The sequence below is a fragment of the Nicotiana sylvestris genome, chromosome 10 (genome assembly GCF_000393655.2).
Source record: "Nicotiana sylvestris chromosome 10, ASM39365v2, whole genome shotgun sequence".
Lineage (NCBI taxonomy): Eukaryota > Viridiplantae > Streptophyta > Magnoliopsida > Solanales > Solanaceae > Nicotiana > Nicotiana sylvestris.
Window position 1 is genome coordinate 23,068,666 of NC_091066.1, and position 17,391 is coordinate 23,086,056.

General features: G+C 35.3%; 2 protein-coding genes across 2 annotated transcripts; one reads left to right on the forward strand and one right to left on the reverse strand.

Moving 5' to 3' along the window:
* Nucleotides 1–4,658: 4,658 nt before the first annotated feature.
* LOC104234288 (uncharacterized) lies at nucleotides 4,659–7,667 on the reverse strand. The gene is made up of 4 exons (XM_009787822.2): nucleotides 7,390–7,667; nucleotides 6,562–6,820; nucleotides 6,092–6,286; nucleotides 4,659–5,404 (listed from the first exon to the last, which is right to left on the reverse strand). Exons 1-4 carry the CDS (start codon nucleotides 7,482–7,484, stop codon nucleotides 5,009–5,011), a joined length of 945 nt encoding a protein of 314 aa, XP_009786124.1. The 5' UTR covers nucleotides 7,485–7,667; the 3' UTR covers nucleotides 4,659–5,008.
* A 2,495-nt stretch (nucleotides 7,668–10,162) lies between these two features.
* LOC104234287 (uncharacterized) lies at nucleotides 10,163–14,748 on the forward strand. Its single transcript, XM_009787821.2, has 5 exons — nucleotides 10,163–10,285; nucleotides 11,408–12,300; nucleotides 12,741–12,896; nucleotides 13,800–14,054; nucleotides 14,310–14,748. Exons 2-5 carry the CDS (start codon nucleotides 11,449–11,451, stop codon nucleotides 14,445–14,447), a joined length of 1,401 nt encoding a protein of 466 aa, XP_009786123.1. The 5' UTR covers nucleotides 10,163–10,285; nucleotides 11,408–11,448; the 3' UTR covers nucleotides 14,448–14,748.
* Nucleotides 14,749–17,391: the final 2,643 nt, after the last annotated feature.

Below are 17,391 nucleotides of genomic sequence, written 5' to 3' on the forward strand. Positions count from 1 at the left end.
ACACTGTTATTTTTTATTATTATTATTTTTTGTTTATATTTTTCAAATACTCCAAAGTCAGGCAGCATGCATGTCCGAGACAAATAAATGCACGGAAACAAATAGGATGCAACAAGATGGTCTTTTCATTTCAGGTTGCTAGTCCTAGACGGACCCAACCCCTATGTTGAGTCCCCTAAGTCAAATGCAACATGATGCAAATAAGCGTTCCTATTAGGGATCCGGCATGAAGTCAAGTTATTCTAGGTTCGTAACCTGGGTATTTGTTCTAGACTGTGTACCCGAGCGGACAACTCGAGTCGAGGAGGGGCTTACGTACCGGGGACCCGCGAGATCGTCCGGCTTTGTAACTTGTCCGACCTCTTTCTTATTTCAGGTATTGACACTAACAGAATAGGGAGTCTCGACCAGCGAGCTTTTCCCCGGAGGTAAGAAGAGAAGGGTTTCGGCACAGTTTATATACAGTTCAGATAATATCAAAGCGGTAAAAGACAATATTTAGCACGTTATGCAAAAACATGTAATAAAGATCAGATAATAAAGCCAAATATAACAATTATTCTAAGCTCGAATTCTTGAACCCTGAACCAGTGGTTCTGGGTTTATTCCCCAGCGGAGTCGCCAGAGCTGTCACACCTCCTTTTTGCGCGCCCCGCCCCGAAGGATAAAATGCGCGAGGGAGTTTTTCCAATTTAAGTGACAATATTCGAAATGGGATTATTTATTTAATTCAGAGTCGCCACTTGGGAAAGGTTTGGATTTTGGTGTCCCAAGTCACCGGTTTATCTTGAATCCCAAATCAAGGAAAATATTCGACTTTTCCAAATGAAGTCTGCGAACCAGAAATTCTAAGTAAGGAATTCTGTTGACCCGAGGGAAGGTGTTAGGCACCCTCGAATCCCGTGGTTCTAGCACGGTCGCTTAAATTGTTATAATGGCTAAATATCTGATTTAAATATATGTTATGACTTACGTGCTTTTATTAAGTTTAAACCGCTTTTATTATTATCATTTATTTTTATAGAATTGCAACGTCGTGAAAATGCATCTCGAACCACGTCACAATCAATGCACCCGTGGTCGTCGACACATTTTGACTCCGTTGAGATTCGGATTTGGGTCACATCAATGTGCACCCGTGTTTAAGAAGGTTAAATTATTAAAGGTGCGCCTAAAGCAACTAGCGTATTGTTATTTTGGGAAGGCCGTAAAATTCGCTAAACGGCCTGTCCCGAATTCTAAGTATTTTAATATATACATTTAGAGGGCCCCGCAGCTTGTGCATTTTTGTTTGTCGAGGCTCGTCTCATTTTTATTTAAAAGGATAAACCTACAGTGACTATATTTTCTATTAAGTTCATCTCTAAAATAAAAGAAAATTTCTTAATTATTTACATGCTGAAAAACGTAACTTATTTATTAAGTTACGACTAATGTGAACGGAAAATTGCGATCGCGTTTGTACAAGGAAAAACTGCTTTAATTCTACATTCTATTATTTACTAATACTAGAGCATGAGATAGATACACAATAATATCAAAAACAGATTAATTCAACTAACGTTATTAGATGAAGAAGTTATACATATGCAATCCATTACTTATTAATAAATCGACTACATTTTTATATAAAGAAAGGAAAATTATATTCAAACAACAAATCTAAACAGTTCGGATTCAACAGGAACAAAGCCTGATTAATATTTCATTTTTTGCTTCAAGCCGAGATTGTACAAATGTGTACCTGGAAACAGCAGTACAAGAACAAAAGAAGTAGGAGTCAGCGACAGTAATAACGCGGCAACAGCAGGTTCAGCAACACCGCAAAACCAGTAAAAACCAGTAGAATAACCCAGTAACAGATTGACCGAAATCTACCCCTGAATGCAATGCAATTTACCAAATTACCCCCATCAGCTCTAAACACTCAATTAATCATAACTTGACCGAAATATGATCAAGATGACCAATTTCTCAACAATCTTCAACAACAATTATATGAACACGATGAACAACACAACTCAAAATTAATGGAATGAATTAACCATATCGGGAACCAATCCTGGTTAATTTAGACCATGAATGTATGAGCAAAACACAACAATACAAACAACAAAATACTAAATTAAACAAATCAAAGACAACATAAACTCACATTAAATCACTGGATTTAATCATGAACTTCAAACAAAGATGAACATGAATTAAATCTATTTTTAGCAACAAACATGACGGGTTCACATGACTTCAAACAACATAAATAATTTCTGGAAAATACATAACAACATGAAACAAATTGAAGAAATAATAAATTAAATTTCAATTTGAATCTAACAAACATTAAACTAGCAAACATTCACTTAAACAACAATACAAACATGGAATAAACATGAAAAACAATTAATTAATCTTTCATTTGAAATCTGAAAAATTAATTTAACAAACAACACATGAACATGAACTAAAAATTAATTCAAACGATAAACAAAACAAACATTTGCCGATTTTAGATTCGAAAATATCAAAACAAAATACGGACAAAATAAAACTCAAAAAAAACTACTAACCGGATCGAAACGATGAACAACGACCAAACAAACAACGAACTTGACGAGCCTCGACCAAAGCTCAAACCAACGATGGCGAACACGAGCAGATGACGAACGAACATGAACCTACGAAGCAATATCGGCGGTTGACAACTGAAAACCACGCCGAAGCTAAACCGGCAGTTGGCGGGGCAGAAGTGAAGCAGTAAAAGCATCTGTGGACGACGAGGTTTCAGTACAAACCCATATGAGAGGTCGACGGACAGCGGAGACGCGACAGCTGGGGACGGGGCTTCGAATTGGACGATGAGCTTGGCCAATGGAAACAGCGGAGACGCGACAGAACTGGGTCGTGACGATGACGGGGAGACAGCTGGAGGCGACGAGTTCTTGTTCGTTTTCTGGGTTTTTGCCGGAGAAGAACGTGACGCAGCAGCAGCATCAGCATCAACAGCTGCTACTCGACCGGGGGGGTATGATGGTTCGAGCATTGGTGCGAGGGTTCGTCTGGGCAGTGGCGTTTGGTGGTTGTTTGGTCGTCGACTCGACAGTGACGACGAGGGGGAAGCTGGTGGTTGACGGGGACTGTTTGGTCGAAGGTGTTTGGACGTGAGAGAGTCCGGGCTGCGTCCATGGTGGTGGTGTTCGCGGTGGGAAGGTGCTGGGTGGTGGACGCAGAAGAAGGGAGCATGGTTTGGGCAGCCATGGTTGTGAGCTTGGAGTTTTGAGAGGATGAAGAGAGGAGGCGGATGAGTTAGTCTTTAGGGTTTTTGGTTTTTTGTTATTTTTGTTTTGTTTTTGTGTTTAGACCAAAAAATGAAGAAAGGGGTTGGGTATTGGGTTAATGGGGCGGACCGGGTCGACCCGTGTGAAGTGGACTGGGTCGTGGACAATTGTTTGGGCCTGGGGTTGAAAATTGAAGAAGTGGCCCAATCCGATTTTTATTTGTATTTTTGTTATCTTTTCTTCTTTTATTTTCTAAAACTAAATTATAAAAATACTTAAATTATTATTAAGAACTAAATTAAGTTATAAAAGCGCAAATTAACTCCCAATAACAATTAACGCACAATTAAGTAATAATTAAGCATAAAATTGTTCATTTGGACATTAAATGCTAAAAATGCAAAAGATGCCTATTTTTGTAATTTTTAATTTTTTTGTAAAACTAATTTAATTACTAACAATTGTAGAATGAAATCCTACATGCAAAATGCGACATATTTTTATATTTTTTATTAATTTAACAAATAAGCAAACACAGACAAATACAAATAATTATCCAAAAATATCACAAAAATACTCAAAATTGCACACCAAGGAAAATCATTTTATTTTGCATTTTCTGGGAGTATTTCTCATATAGGGCAAAAATCACGTGCTTACAGCTGCCCCTCTTTGCCCGAAGACACGAAGGGTTTTCGCGCAAAGATAAAGTGAGCGATTTTTGCCTATCCGAGTATATGTAAATTAAATTTTAAATTTAGTAATTTGGTTTGCTGATTAGTATTATACTTTTCTTCTTCTTTTTTTTTTTTTTTAGAAATTTCGTACTCTTAGTTCTAATTCTATGACACACTATCTAAAAGACATGAATTTAAATATTGATTTACTTATGAAATTTAAAACATAGATTACTAAGTTAAACATGGAAGAAATCCTGTCAAAGCTTACAGTTTGTGATTACTTAAATAGATTCAATTTCTTGTATCTTGTGAAAATTATAAAACAAGTGAGTATTAGGGTCAACATGTCTAGTTCTTATTTGGCTTTAGATAGAATTCTTTGATTCTAGTAAATATAAATTTTTCAGTTAGAACTATTCCCTTGTTGGCTCTAACTTTATTCCCTCCCAAAAACGATAGCTGCATTCCTAAGACGTGAACTTCCAATCATATTAGAAGTAGAAGTTAAACAAAGTTAGCTTTTACTATTTCAATATAATCTTTCCATATTTCATTTATAGAAACTGAAAGCAGTGGTGTTAGCAGAAGTGAATGTATTTGTCCAAAAATGACAAAAGTACTAAGTTTATTTGATCCATTACAAGACAGGTCAAAAGCAAGCTTTCCAGAAAAAAAAACCTATCAAACCTCTCTATAACAGTTTTATTTGTTCCGATATTTTTTGGCTGCTATAATGAAGTGTTGTTATAGAGTACATTATTATAACATAAAAATCGGTTTGAGAAAAATTTGACTTTTATAATGAATGGTTGTTATATAAAAATGTTGTTAAAGAGGGGTCTGATAATCTGTGTGTTAAATTACACGAAAAATTCATTCACACTGATAGTGAAGAAAAAGTCCAAACAAGATATAATCTACAAGAAAACAGCATTGCTACAAACTAGGCCATTGCTTCAGGCTCTTCCATCCAATCCTTCACATATTCTCAACCAATGTAACAAGTAATCAATCAATTTTCACAAATAATGCAAACACCAGCTGCTCCACATATTAAAAGCTTATCTCGCGCCTTTCAGCCCAAAACTTACCACTCACAAATTGGTCAGGTAGTAGAGCAAGCCAGACTGCAGTATCAGCAGCGTCTTCTGGAGATATATGCCCGGACCAACCAGTCATCGCGGTCTTCACCCAACCCGGGCAATAGCAATTGATATATATCTTATGACCCTCTGGACGATCTTCGAGTATCCTTGCCATTAGCCTGGTGTAAGCATTTACTGCAAGTTTTGACACTGAGTAGTCAGTGAACACTTGAGGCCATCCCCCTGATTCCCATGTTCCTTCCTTTACTTGTTCCAAAAAAAACTTCACAGTATTATCAATCAGTTCCTCTGATAAAGAGTCCACATCCTCCAGTTGCTGTCTCAAGGTAACATTTGTAATTCTCTGGTTGCATCAAGAAAATATAGATGATTTTGAGATATTAAAGAAGAAAATGACATTTGCATATAATTAGCGCAACCAGCTAATATCATGCTACTTTATTAAGTATCATCCCAATCAGGACAAAGTATTTGAAGGTAGAGCAAGAGGCGGACTCAGGATTTTAACGCGGCGGGGGCACAATATTTTGTTCAATCAGTGCCCCCTAAAGGCTTTTAGCGTTTAGGGTGCCAAGTGATTCAAAGTTATCATTTTCAAAGTGCACACACACGTGTATATCTATATCTATATCTATATATAAGAATTCTGCCGAAGTTTATAGGGTCCGGTGACCCCTCAACATAATACATAGGTCCGCCTCTGCTTGGAGTAACGGTAAAGTTATTTCCGTGTGACCTATAGGTCATGGGTTCGAGCCGTGGAAGCAGCCAGTAATGCTTGCATCAGGGTAGGCTGTCTATATCACATCCCTTAGGGTACGGTCCTTCCTCGGACCTTGCGTGAATGTTGGATGCTTTGTGCATCGGGCTGCCTTGTCGATCAGGACAAAGTACTGACCTAACTTGATTTCAATCTGGAAAGGTTGGTGTAGCGTGGAACCTTAAAGAATTGCAAAAAGAGTAAACAAGATGAACAAGGACACAAGAATGAGAAGAATAACAATAATTGTAAGAAAACTGAAGTTCTCACATTCTTTTTGCCGTTAAGTCGTCCCAATCGTGAGCTCACACTAACGATACGACCACCAGAAGGAGAAGGCCTCATCAATGGAATCATCGCGTTTGTCATATTCTTTGTGCCAAAATAGTTGGTTTGGATGACAGTTTCAGCATGTTCCATGGAATTCTCTGTACCAACATTGAAACTCACTCCTGCATTGTTGATCTACATATATATATATATATATATATAGTACCATATCATCAGCTGAAAGTGGCATATCTGGCAAAAACAATAACCGAAACCAAAAGTGGCAACGAAATAAAAGTAAACAAAGCCCGGAACAACAAATGAAAGCCACCCTCCTTGAATCAATGACCAAGAAGAGAAAGACTAGGAGATTTTGCACCAGTCAAAATAGTAGTAGCATACTAGTGAAAGCTACTCTAGTTGTTTATGCTGGTAGCTTAATTATAGAGAATATAGGGATAGCATAATACCAGTATATCTAAACCGCCATAAGTTTCTTTTATCCAATCAGAAAATGCTTCAACTGATGCATGATCGACGATATCCAGTTGATGAAATGCTACATTTAAACCTCCTTCTTGCATGACTTTCACTGCCTCTTCGCCAACACCAGTCTCTCGTGATGTAAGAACTACCGTTAAGCCATGTGATGCGAGTTGATGAGAAATCTCAAATCCGATCCCTCTATTTGCACCAGTCACCACAGCAACGGTATCGGATGACCACCATCTGAAGATCATCCGCCATTTATTAGAGTGTTATGCTAGAAAATCGTTAAGGGTGTTCTAATTTCAAAGAAGTCAATAATTTAAAGAAGTCCATTTTAAAGTGCCATGAGCAAATACATAATTCATTAATTGAAGGTGTGAGGGATATTGTGCTAAATCCTAGTGACTACTATTCATCTTAAACTTTTCTCATGTGGTTCGCTTTTTTGGTTCCCATTGGATTTACCTAGTTCACAGGTCGATCCATGCTTGCAAGAAATGGCAATCTTGTGCAATACGCCGGTGATCTCTTTCCTACCGAGATAGAAATGGTACTTAATTTTAAATCCAAAAGAAAAAGCTCTAGCATCGGATCAATAAAGCTAGTGTTAGCGCTCAGAAATTAATTCACACAGGAAACCTCTAATTAATCTTGTGTTGCCTTTTTTATTATGATAGATCTTACCATAATATAAAAAAGATTGCTTGAGCGCGCGTGCACATATATATGTATGATTCCACGTGATTTTAAATTCTGGATATCCAAACGCAAAGAAGGAAAGGAGAAATTTAAGAGAAATGAAAACTCACTTTCGGTGATCGGAATAAGGAATAGTACGCAAAAGAGAGATCTCTTGGCGTCTCTTTTCTCTTTTCTCCTTTGCCTTCTCCTTTTTATGATCCATTATTTTTCCTCTCTTATTTTAGTTTTGAATCTCTACTTACCTTGTATTTTTTTCATCACCCTGTATTCCTTTTAGATTTTGGCTTTTGGTTGAGAATTGAGAGCATGAAATGCTATGTGACAGAAACTGCGTATGCGTACGTATTATCTTCCGGTATATTTGGAGCCAATGCTAGGTGTGAACCACTTTGTTAATTTGTTTCTATCTCTTCCTTAACAGGTAGTGTAGTTTGGTTCACATACTAGTTATGCTATAATTATAGATAATGCAAAAGTTAATAATGAATGGATATATAGTTATGTAATGACTAATAATGAGGAGATTGTTATTGTCTTTAGATAGTTTACTCCTGCATTGCTATATACATATTCTTATTCCACGTTCTATCTGGCATAAATTAACATATATATTCTCGCATAACTTACTGTATGTATTTTATAATACATTTAACCAAACACTACATTAGTTATGAGGCGATTATTTTTTCTTATACGGCCAACCACACATTGTTTATCTTATGCACAAATTTTTGGTGGGGCTAATTATTTCAAACCATCAACCAAACAAACCCAAATTTTTCGAAAAATTAATACTGTCCCCTTAATCTCTTATTAGGAAAAAGAGAAAGGTCTAAATTTACCCATTACTATTTGAAATTGTTCCAAGTTTTCCATGTGTTTCACTTTTGCATACATACCACTGCCGTCATCAAATCCTAAGGTACAGTTTGTTTTTTCAAGAAACTCCTCATATCAAAATTCTTCGAGAATTACCACCTCAACTTGTTACAATGATTTACAATTATCCTCTGGTATGAACTTTATTAGGTATCAAGAACAAAAATTGAAACTTTTTCCTAATGGCAGAATAATATTAGATCAGAAGTCTAGCAAAAAATAAAACTACTCAATTTCGGATGGGACAAAGACAAATTTGATCCTTTTCCTAAAATAAAAATGCAACTAATAATAATAAATATCCTTTCGGTTTGTTACTATAACTACTAAAAATACATTAATAAAATCATTAAAATTGTCAAATCGTGCTAACCTAATAACCAGTGATCTTGGTAAGTTCATTGAGTCTCATTGTGGAAAGATATTTCTTAAGATGGAGACAAAGTTTTGTATCTATAAAAAGAAAAATGATAATATATCGTAAGTGTTGTGAGTTGTGACTTTTCTATGTTTCATTTCTTTGTCAAAAAGAAGGAAAAAAACAAGGAAAATAAATTGAGAAATGGGCAAGCATTGGTACCTAGTCACCATTTGCCTTGGGAGTTTGGACATCATAGTAACATAGTTCACAGGTGTGAAATTACAAGCCAATGTAATTGTCTTTAGTCATGCCGTGCCGTCTTTAACAATTTGCCAAAAGGAAAATTTTAAAATACTTTCTTCCTCTTATTTTGTACTATCATTCTTTTTTATATTGAGACGGCTGAAAACGCTCAACAAAAATGTATTAAAGGCTTAGCTTCATGTATTAACATGGTAAGAATTTTTACATTATCAGCAATTATAAGTATTATTTGTGACAAATATGACTTTATTAGGTGAGAAAAAGGATAATTAATATTTTTACAATCGGCTCGACTACATTGATTTTAGGGGACCAAGAATTTTATATGTAAATTTTTGTCGTGTTGTCTGCTTTTATATAGCATTACTCAAATTTATTTTAACTATTAAAATGTTAAAGTTAAAGTATTGTGATTTTTGCACTTTTTTTTTACTTTTTAATATATTATTATGTAAAAATGTGTGGATAGAATATTTAAATCAATTTCCATTCTAATCTCTTATCACTCTATATACTATAATATACAATTACATAATGAGAAAAAAACTTATTCGAATTCAATGTTTATATAAATTTAGAAATAACTTAACTTTAATTTTTTTATTTAATTTAGCGAGAATTTATATTCTTTCTGTTTCAATATAGATGATATATTTCGTTTATGGAGAGTTAATTTGACTAAACTGGATTAGTTCAACTCAATATTTTGAAATTTAAAAAATATATAAAAAGTACTAAAAGTTCAATTTTTCTTATGTTAATATGATAAAAATTACATTCTAAATAATACTTCATACAATTTGACTCTAAATAAGCAAAATATGTCATCTAAATTGAAACGAAGGTTGAAGAGAATACCTTGTTCAGATTACAAGTCTCGAATCTTAAAATCTATATTCAATCAGAGGCGGAGCCACAGGGTCGACAGAATTTAGTAGTTTTAATTCAAATTATGTATTTATCCTAAATATTTTATTAAATATATACTTCCTTTTAAATTATTGATTTAGAAGTAAATAAGTTAAAAATTATGATAAGCAAAACCCGGGCTCCTTCTCTGTTTTCAATCAAATACTTTACCATAAATTAGAAATGGAAAGAGTAAGGCGGAGTATGGCTTCTAGATGCTTACTTGTTTCCTTTGCCGTTGAGACTTGGGAGTATGTCACTGTCATGAGAGTATGAAGTCGTCCATAATATTTGACCATTTCCCTAAAATCCAACCTTACCCCGATCCTCTTTTTGGAGGAAACATAGATCTTTCAGGCGCAGTCGTAAGCAGTGTCCTCAGCAGAAATGACACGTGGCTTCCTCTTGTGGAAAACACCTATCTTGATACGTATCAATGTACGCTTCGTACAATTGTCATGGTCTGTATTTTAGGACTTCTGGTTCTCCTATAAAGCCCCCTTGTCATTAGAATTCCAAATTTTGACTTCCTAAATCCTACTCTGTACATGTCTCTCGATTACTCGAGTGACAAGGGAAAGCCGTATCGGGTAAGTCTCTCTGCTTCCTCTTCTTCTTAATTTCGGTGTTATTGTTCTAATTTAGATGAAAGGAGCTTTGGCGTAGCTGATAATTATAATAGACTCTTGCGATCACCAAAGTCCTTTTTTTGTTCTAATTTAGGTGCTTGAGTTCTTTTATGAGCTTCGCATCCAATCTTTAGCAGAGGCTGAGCCAGGATCTTTAAGTTTATGGGTTTGGGATCTGAGTTCTAAATTAATAATTTGTACATATTCAATATTCAACGAAAATTTTAAGATAAATACTTTGATCATTAGTTCTATAGGTAAAGAAATATGCATTGATAAGGAAATATGTATAGGTAAGCAAATATGAATATATACTGAAAAAGTTAACTCCATCTGTTCCTTTCCTTTTATTTTCCTTCTATTTTGTCACTCAAGAAATATCACCGGTAATCAGTATTATTTGATCTAAAGTTTTGTGTAAAGATTAAATAGTTTAACTAGTTATTGCATGTTAGTTAGGTTAATTTTCAAAGAATTTAAGTTTATGCACAATTCTTTTACACTATCGTTTGGTATGATGGATAAAAATTTAGTACCGTTTGATTTCTTGTTTGGTTACTAATCATGAGATAAGTTATCTCATGACTAAAAATAGTACTGGGATAAGTTATACCTGCCACAGGGTGGAATAGTAATCACAGGATAAAGCCGTAAAATTGACAATTCCAGGATTAATACAACATACCAAATAATCGGGAAGAAATAATACAGGATAACTAATTTTAGCATAACTTGTCTTCAAATCAAACGACGAGTTAGTAACCTGTGAAAAAAGTGGATGATCTGCAACAATCGGTTAAATTTCATTCATTTATTAATTTTAATCTTTTTCTAAATTGCTAACCTATGTTATTTATACAAAGTTGCTAAGTGTTTGTCTTTTATGTCCCCAAATAGGAGAAAAGACTTTTTTTACAGTATCATGACCTTTTATCTAGTTCCTTTTATCAGCAACAATAGATAATGTATGCATTTCTACTATATAGAAACTACCATAGGTTATTAGACTCTTTTTTCTAACTCACCAAAACTTTCGAGACTTAAATTTATGGGTTGCTAATTGGTTGACGGTATTGTCAACAGATATATATACTAATATCAAGTGAAGTGGGAAAGAGAAAAAGATGTCAAGATGTTTAAATTATCAATTGCTTTCACTTGCACTCTTACTGCTAATGACGGTTGATCCAAGTTCACAATCTCGATTAACGGAAGAAAATGGGGTGAAATCTGCTGTCTTTTTATCACCAAAGATTGTGCTGGAACCTGGATCAGTCTCTAACAAGTTTTACTACAACATCGACTTCCCAAAAGGCCACATTGCTATCAAAAATTTTGATGCTGAAGTAGTTGATGAGGCAGGGAATTCTGTACCCCTTCATGAGACATATCTTCATCACTGGGTTGTTGTAAGATATTATCAACGAAAAGGTGTGGAAGTGGCAAAGTACCACGGCAATCTGGGGTTCCACCAATCAGATTTTATTGTTAAGAGAAACTCAGGGATATGCAATGGGGGTCTTACTCAATATTTTGGACTTGGGTCAGAGACCCGAAAGACAATAACGTATGTTCCAGATCCTTATGGTATAGAGGTCGGCAATCCAGTTGAAGTACCTCCGGGATACGAGGAGGGATGGTTGCTCAATGTACATGCAATTGATACACGAGGTGCCGAAGATAGATTGGGATGCACTGAGTGCAGATGTGATCTTTATAACGTTACCAAAGACGAGTATGACCGAAATATAGAGCCAGATTATGTCGGAGGCTTGAGATGTTGCTATGATGAAACAAGATGCAAGGTGAAAGAAGGATTCCAAGGTGCAAGGAGAAGCCTGTACCTGAAGTATACGGTGAAGTATATTGATTGGGATCCCTCCATTGTGCCCGTCAAAATTTATATACTTGATGTCACTGATACATGGAAAAAGCAGGAAAAATCAACAGCGACCGTGTCAAGACATCACTGCAAGGTGTGAGCAATTTCCTGTGATGTGTTATTTTCTTTATCTGTATATATTTGTGGTACCACCGCCTTAAAGACCTCTTAGATAGATATAGATCAACTTTAAAACATCTGCACATCTAGAATAATTACAAAGGTTGTCTTAAATCTTAGTATTATACAATTCCTTAAGATCTAAAAAAGAACTAAGGATATGCTTCTTCAGCAAAGTTTTTATCTTGTAGAGAGCACTCCCGGTGTTCATTTGACCAACTTTTACTTGGATCTATCCCTTTTCAAAATGGAAAAATTTACCAATTCAAGAAATTGACCGTCGTCATATAACATGTGCATCATCCTGTATGCTGGATTATCACATGAATTAATGACAATTCAAATCAAATCATTTTTAGCTCTTTGCTACCTAAATATATCTAGCGAATAATCCAGGCAATTTCTTGATTCCAGATTGAATATTTAGTGGAGTCATGTTCTGCAGCTGAGGCAAATGCCGATTGTACTCATACAAAAAATATAAGTGTAACTTTTCCCAGTGGTGGAGATATCATCTATGGAGTTGCTCACCAACATACAGGAGGGACTGGGTCAGCCCTCCATGGAGAGGTACTCTGAGCTGACATATTTTGTTTTTTTGGTCATGTTCTGCCTACAATCTGGATTGTTCTATAAGCTTCTAATAGATTTTGGGACAATTCACTTACTGATCGAAACAAAGATTTCGTACAAAAAGCTTTCTTTTAATTATGCTAGGCTTATTTGGACTGCATCTTAACACAGGTTATATATGCCACCACTTGCAGGATCAGCTTGAGTGAATCCATCTAATCTCATGCTTTTAACCTTGGATAAACTAAAATGTGTTTGCATTTTTCATGTTTGTCATGCTTCAGAGGCTTATTTTGTTGATTCAAACTGTTATATTCCAGACTGTCAGAACTGTGTCATTGTTCAGTACCATCTTCAATTAGCTGCAAAAAGCTTTATATCTGTTATTATAGTGAATGGATCCTCCTGCCCTTTGAGACAATTAATGGATGTGTTTTGTTGTCTGTTGTAAATGAATATGAGTGGCCCCTTGATGAGCTGCATGACTATATAGGAAGTGAATGATAGTGGTTTCTTTTGAAATTTAATTGCTTGAATTTTTGGAGCGGACAGGTGTAAGGTTAGTACTTGTCAACCCTAGTAGGAACTTAGAAATATAACTTGTGAAAGTGTATGAGGCAATGGCCATTGAGTGCCTACCTAGTAAAGCAGCATCGCAGTTGATACGAGTATGTCCAACCATGCGTCCATCCTACTTCTTTGAATACATTATTGTGCGTCTTATTAACTGATTATTTGTCAAATGACCTCGCCGCTACAAAGCAGATTTTGTTATACTGATTTTATGGAGCATCCTATTGAAATTTTATCTTGATGTCTCTGTGATGTTTCAGTACTTTGCAGTAAACAGTGTGGTGTTTAAGATTTTCTTTAATTTCTTTTTCTGCTGAATTGGTCTAGGATGGACGTGCCATATGCTCATCTCTTCCAATCTACGGGGAAGGAAAGGAACCAGGAAATGAAGCTGGTTACATCGTTGGGATGTCCTCTTGTTATCCTAAACCTGGCTCTATCAAGATTTCGGAAGGGGAAACTGTAACTTTAATATCAAATTATAGCAGTGCTCAAAGGCATACAGGAGTGATGGGGCTGTTCTATCTCTTAGTTACTGAACCATCACCAACGCCTAACTCTTTCCTGCATTCTACAGATGGAGTAAGATCTTGACACCTTAAAATTTTTGTCGATCTAGAGTAGTGAATTTCCTATTTATGTCTAAACAAGATATTTTCAAGCAAGAAATATAAAATCTATATGGTCAGCGGAGATATTCAATATGCTCGTAGGTGTTTGAGCTAATGATACTGACACTTCCATCAGTTGTTCCGTCACTCCATTTCCTTGCCATCTTTTTTGGTACTGTCCTATTTCATCAGAATTACTGAACTTGTTCTTTCCTCGTTACTGCAGACAGGTGAGATTGTAATATTGCACAATGCTGTTGGAGTCTTGGCAGTGTTTGGAATTGCAGTACTAGTTGGTGCTGCTGTAATTTATCAACGTCGAAATCAAAGAGAGGAGGAAGGCTACGAATCTGTATTAATGTGAGGTTCTCTCTGTCTGGTGACTCTGGTCCCTGGTGTAGTACATACTATACAAGTTATCATCTCCTCAAGTTTATATATCCATTTCTTTTGGGGTTGTTTGGAGCACCATATGTAAACTTTCACTCCTTTTCACGCATAGATGTATAGGGTAAAACAAATGGTCTTTCTTTACATTTAGAATAAATCAAAATCTTCTTGTTTCAGTACTTTGTTTACTTGTAGGGAAATTGTATGGTTTATATAGTTTTTATTGTACTGGCTCTTGTGATGCTGTTATTTTTATTGATGGTACTGATTTATTATCTCTTTTCGTCTTCCTGAGTCGAGGGTTTATTGGAAACAACCTCTTTACTCCCTCAGAGTAGGGATAAGGTGTGCGTATACACTACTTTCAGACCCCACTGGTGGAATTTCGTTGAGTTGTTGTTGTTGTTGTTACTTTGTTTACTTGCAGTGAAATTAAATGGAGTTTTACTAGGACACTATAGCGCAAGCAGGAAAAAGATTGTATGTATGTGGAAGCCTGGTCGATGGGAGCCTAAATAGGAGCAGTATCTATCTCGTGTCAAGCACTCTTTTTTACACACATATGAAAATATTAAAATTCACAAGTACTGTAATTAAGTTTTTTATTTTTATTTAAATAAAATATGAAAATACTAAAATTGACGAGTATTTTATTCTTTCAACATGATTTAAATTTATCAAAACATCATTCAACAAATTTTAAAAGAATTCACCTCGAAAATCACTATACATTAGAAATTTACCCTAATTATCTATATCTATACTATATTTAAAGTATGAATGCCCTTAGCGAAATGTTGTTCGCCTTTTTACCCTTTAAAAATAGATTTACATTGGATAAAATTATAATTATAATTTAATTATTTTTCTTATATTTAGAACTTTAAATTAATTAACTTTTTTCTTATTTGGACTATATAAAAATTCCTAATATTTAGGAATCTGATATTGAGTTGGATTTTACTTAGATAATTTTTCTGTATTTAGTGTAACTATTTTCCTTAGATATAACCCTTCCATGTTTCCAAGTTTTTACACGTCAGGAATTGTAATGAATTGCAAAGTTTTTGTCTTCGTGCATGTTTTTGTTATAAATATATTATATTATGGATGTTCATTTAGTACTCCATTGTAAATAAGCTTCATGAAGAAGCTTATTCATATGGGACTCCACCGTAAATATATTTATCTATTTAGTACTCTATTGGAAATAAGCTTCCTGAAGAAGCTTATCACTTCGGTACCCGGTTATGGATAAATATTATCCCCGGTAGAAGATTATCCATACCGGGTATAATAAGTTTATCCTTTCAGTACCCAGTTATGGATAAACATTACCCACGGTAGAAGATTATCCATATCGGGTATAATAAGCTTATCCTTTCAGTACTCCGTTATGGACAAACATTGCTCTCAGTAGAAGATTATCCATATCTAGTATAGTAGCAGCTTACACAACACCTTCCTTTCTTCTATAAATAGAAGAGATTTCAGTTCATTATGTACATCAGTTTGAATTCGAATAATATAACAGTTTCTCTCTATACTTGTCTATACTTTACAGTTTTATTTTATAACACGTTATCAGCACGAGACTCTGACATCTCGAGCAAATACTTTGAAAGTATTAGAGGTAAGAACTTTCTTTTCCTAAATAATATCAAATCTTTCTAAACTTGAATTTGTAGCCCTGGATATATCAGACAAAAGCTACATGTCTTGGGTGCTTGATGCTGAAATTCATCTTGATGCGATGGGTCTGGCAGACACCGTCAAGGATAAAAATCAGGCATCAAACCAAGACCGTGCCAAAGCAATGATATTCCTACGCCATCACCTTGATGAGGGCCTGAAAATGGAATATCTCACTATTAAAGATCCAGTCATACTGTGGAATAATTTGAAAGATAGATATGACCACCTGAAGATGGTCGTTCTTCCACAGGCACGTTATGATTGGACTCATCTAAGGCTACAAGATTTTAAATCTATCAGTGAGTATAATTCTGCTATGTTCAGAATTATTTCCCAATTGAAATTATGTGGTGATAATATTACTGATCATGATATGTTGGAGAAAACTTTCACCATTTTTCATGCCTCGAATATGCTCCTGCAGCAGCAATATCGAGAGATGGGATTTAAAAAGTATTCTGAACTTATCTCACATCTTCTTATAGCAGAGCAACATAATGGGATATAAATGAAAAATCATGAAAGCCGACCTATTGGTGTAAGCACGTGATTTTTGCTTCACGGACAATCGCTCCAAAAGAAAACAAAAATAGTGACAAATGACTCCGCTGTACAATTTTTCGATTTTTCGTGGCATGTGCTGTTAGTCATTTGTGGTTCGGTCCATGTTGCATTTGATCTTATCAATCAAAATAGAACTTATGTCTGTCATGGTAATCAAACCGTAATTCGGTTGTTGAAAGAAAATTCAAACAAATATATATATGCATCGTTCGTTCTAGGTTGTGATTTAACTTACTTAAACATTTTAATTTGGTGTGATCATTGTGTTGAAGTGTTACATTGTTGTTTGTTTTAATTTCATTTGTTTTATTATTTATTTTGTTATTTCATTTTTGTTTTAAAATAAGAGAACAAAGAAAAGAGTGATTTGGGCCCAAGAAATGAAACAAAAAATAGGCCCAAAACCGGCACACAAGGACCCAGTCCAAGTCAGGCCTGCCCAAACACTGATTCAAACGACGCCGTATCAGCGTCCCTATCAGAACCGTTGATCTGACTCAAACAAACGGTCCTAATCAGGTTGATCACTTCACTTCAACGACGTCGTTTCAGGCAAATTAATCTAAGCCGTCCAACCCCTTGATCCAACTGACCCAGGCCTTTCCCCCTAAACCCGTCAAACTTTGACCCGATCCAGCCTTACCCGGTCTCACCCACTA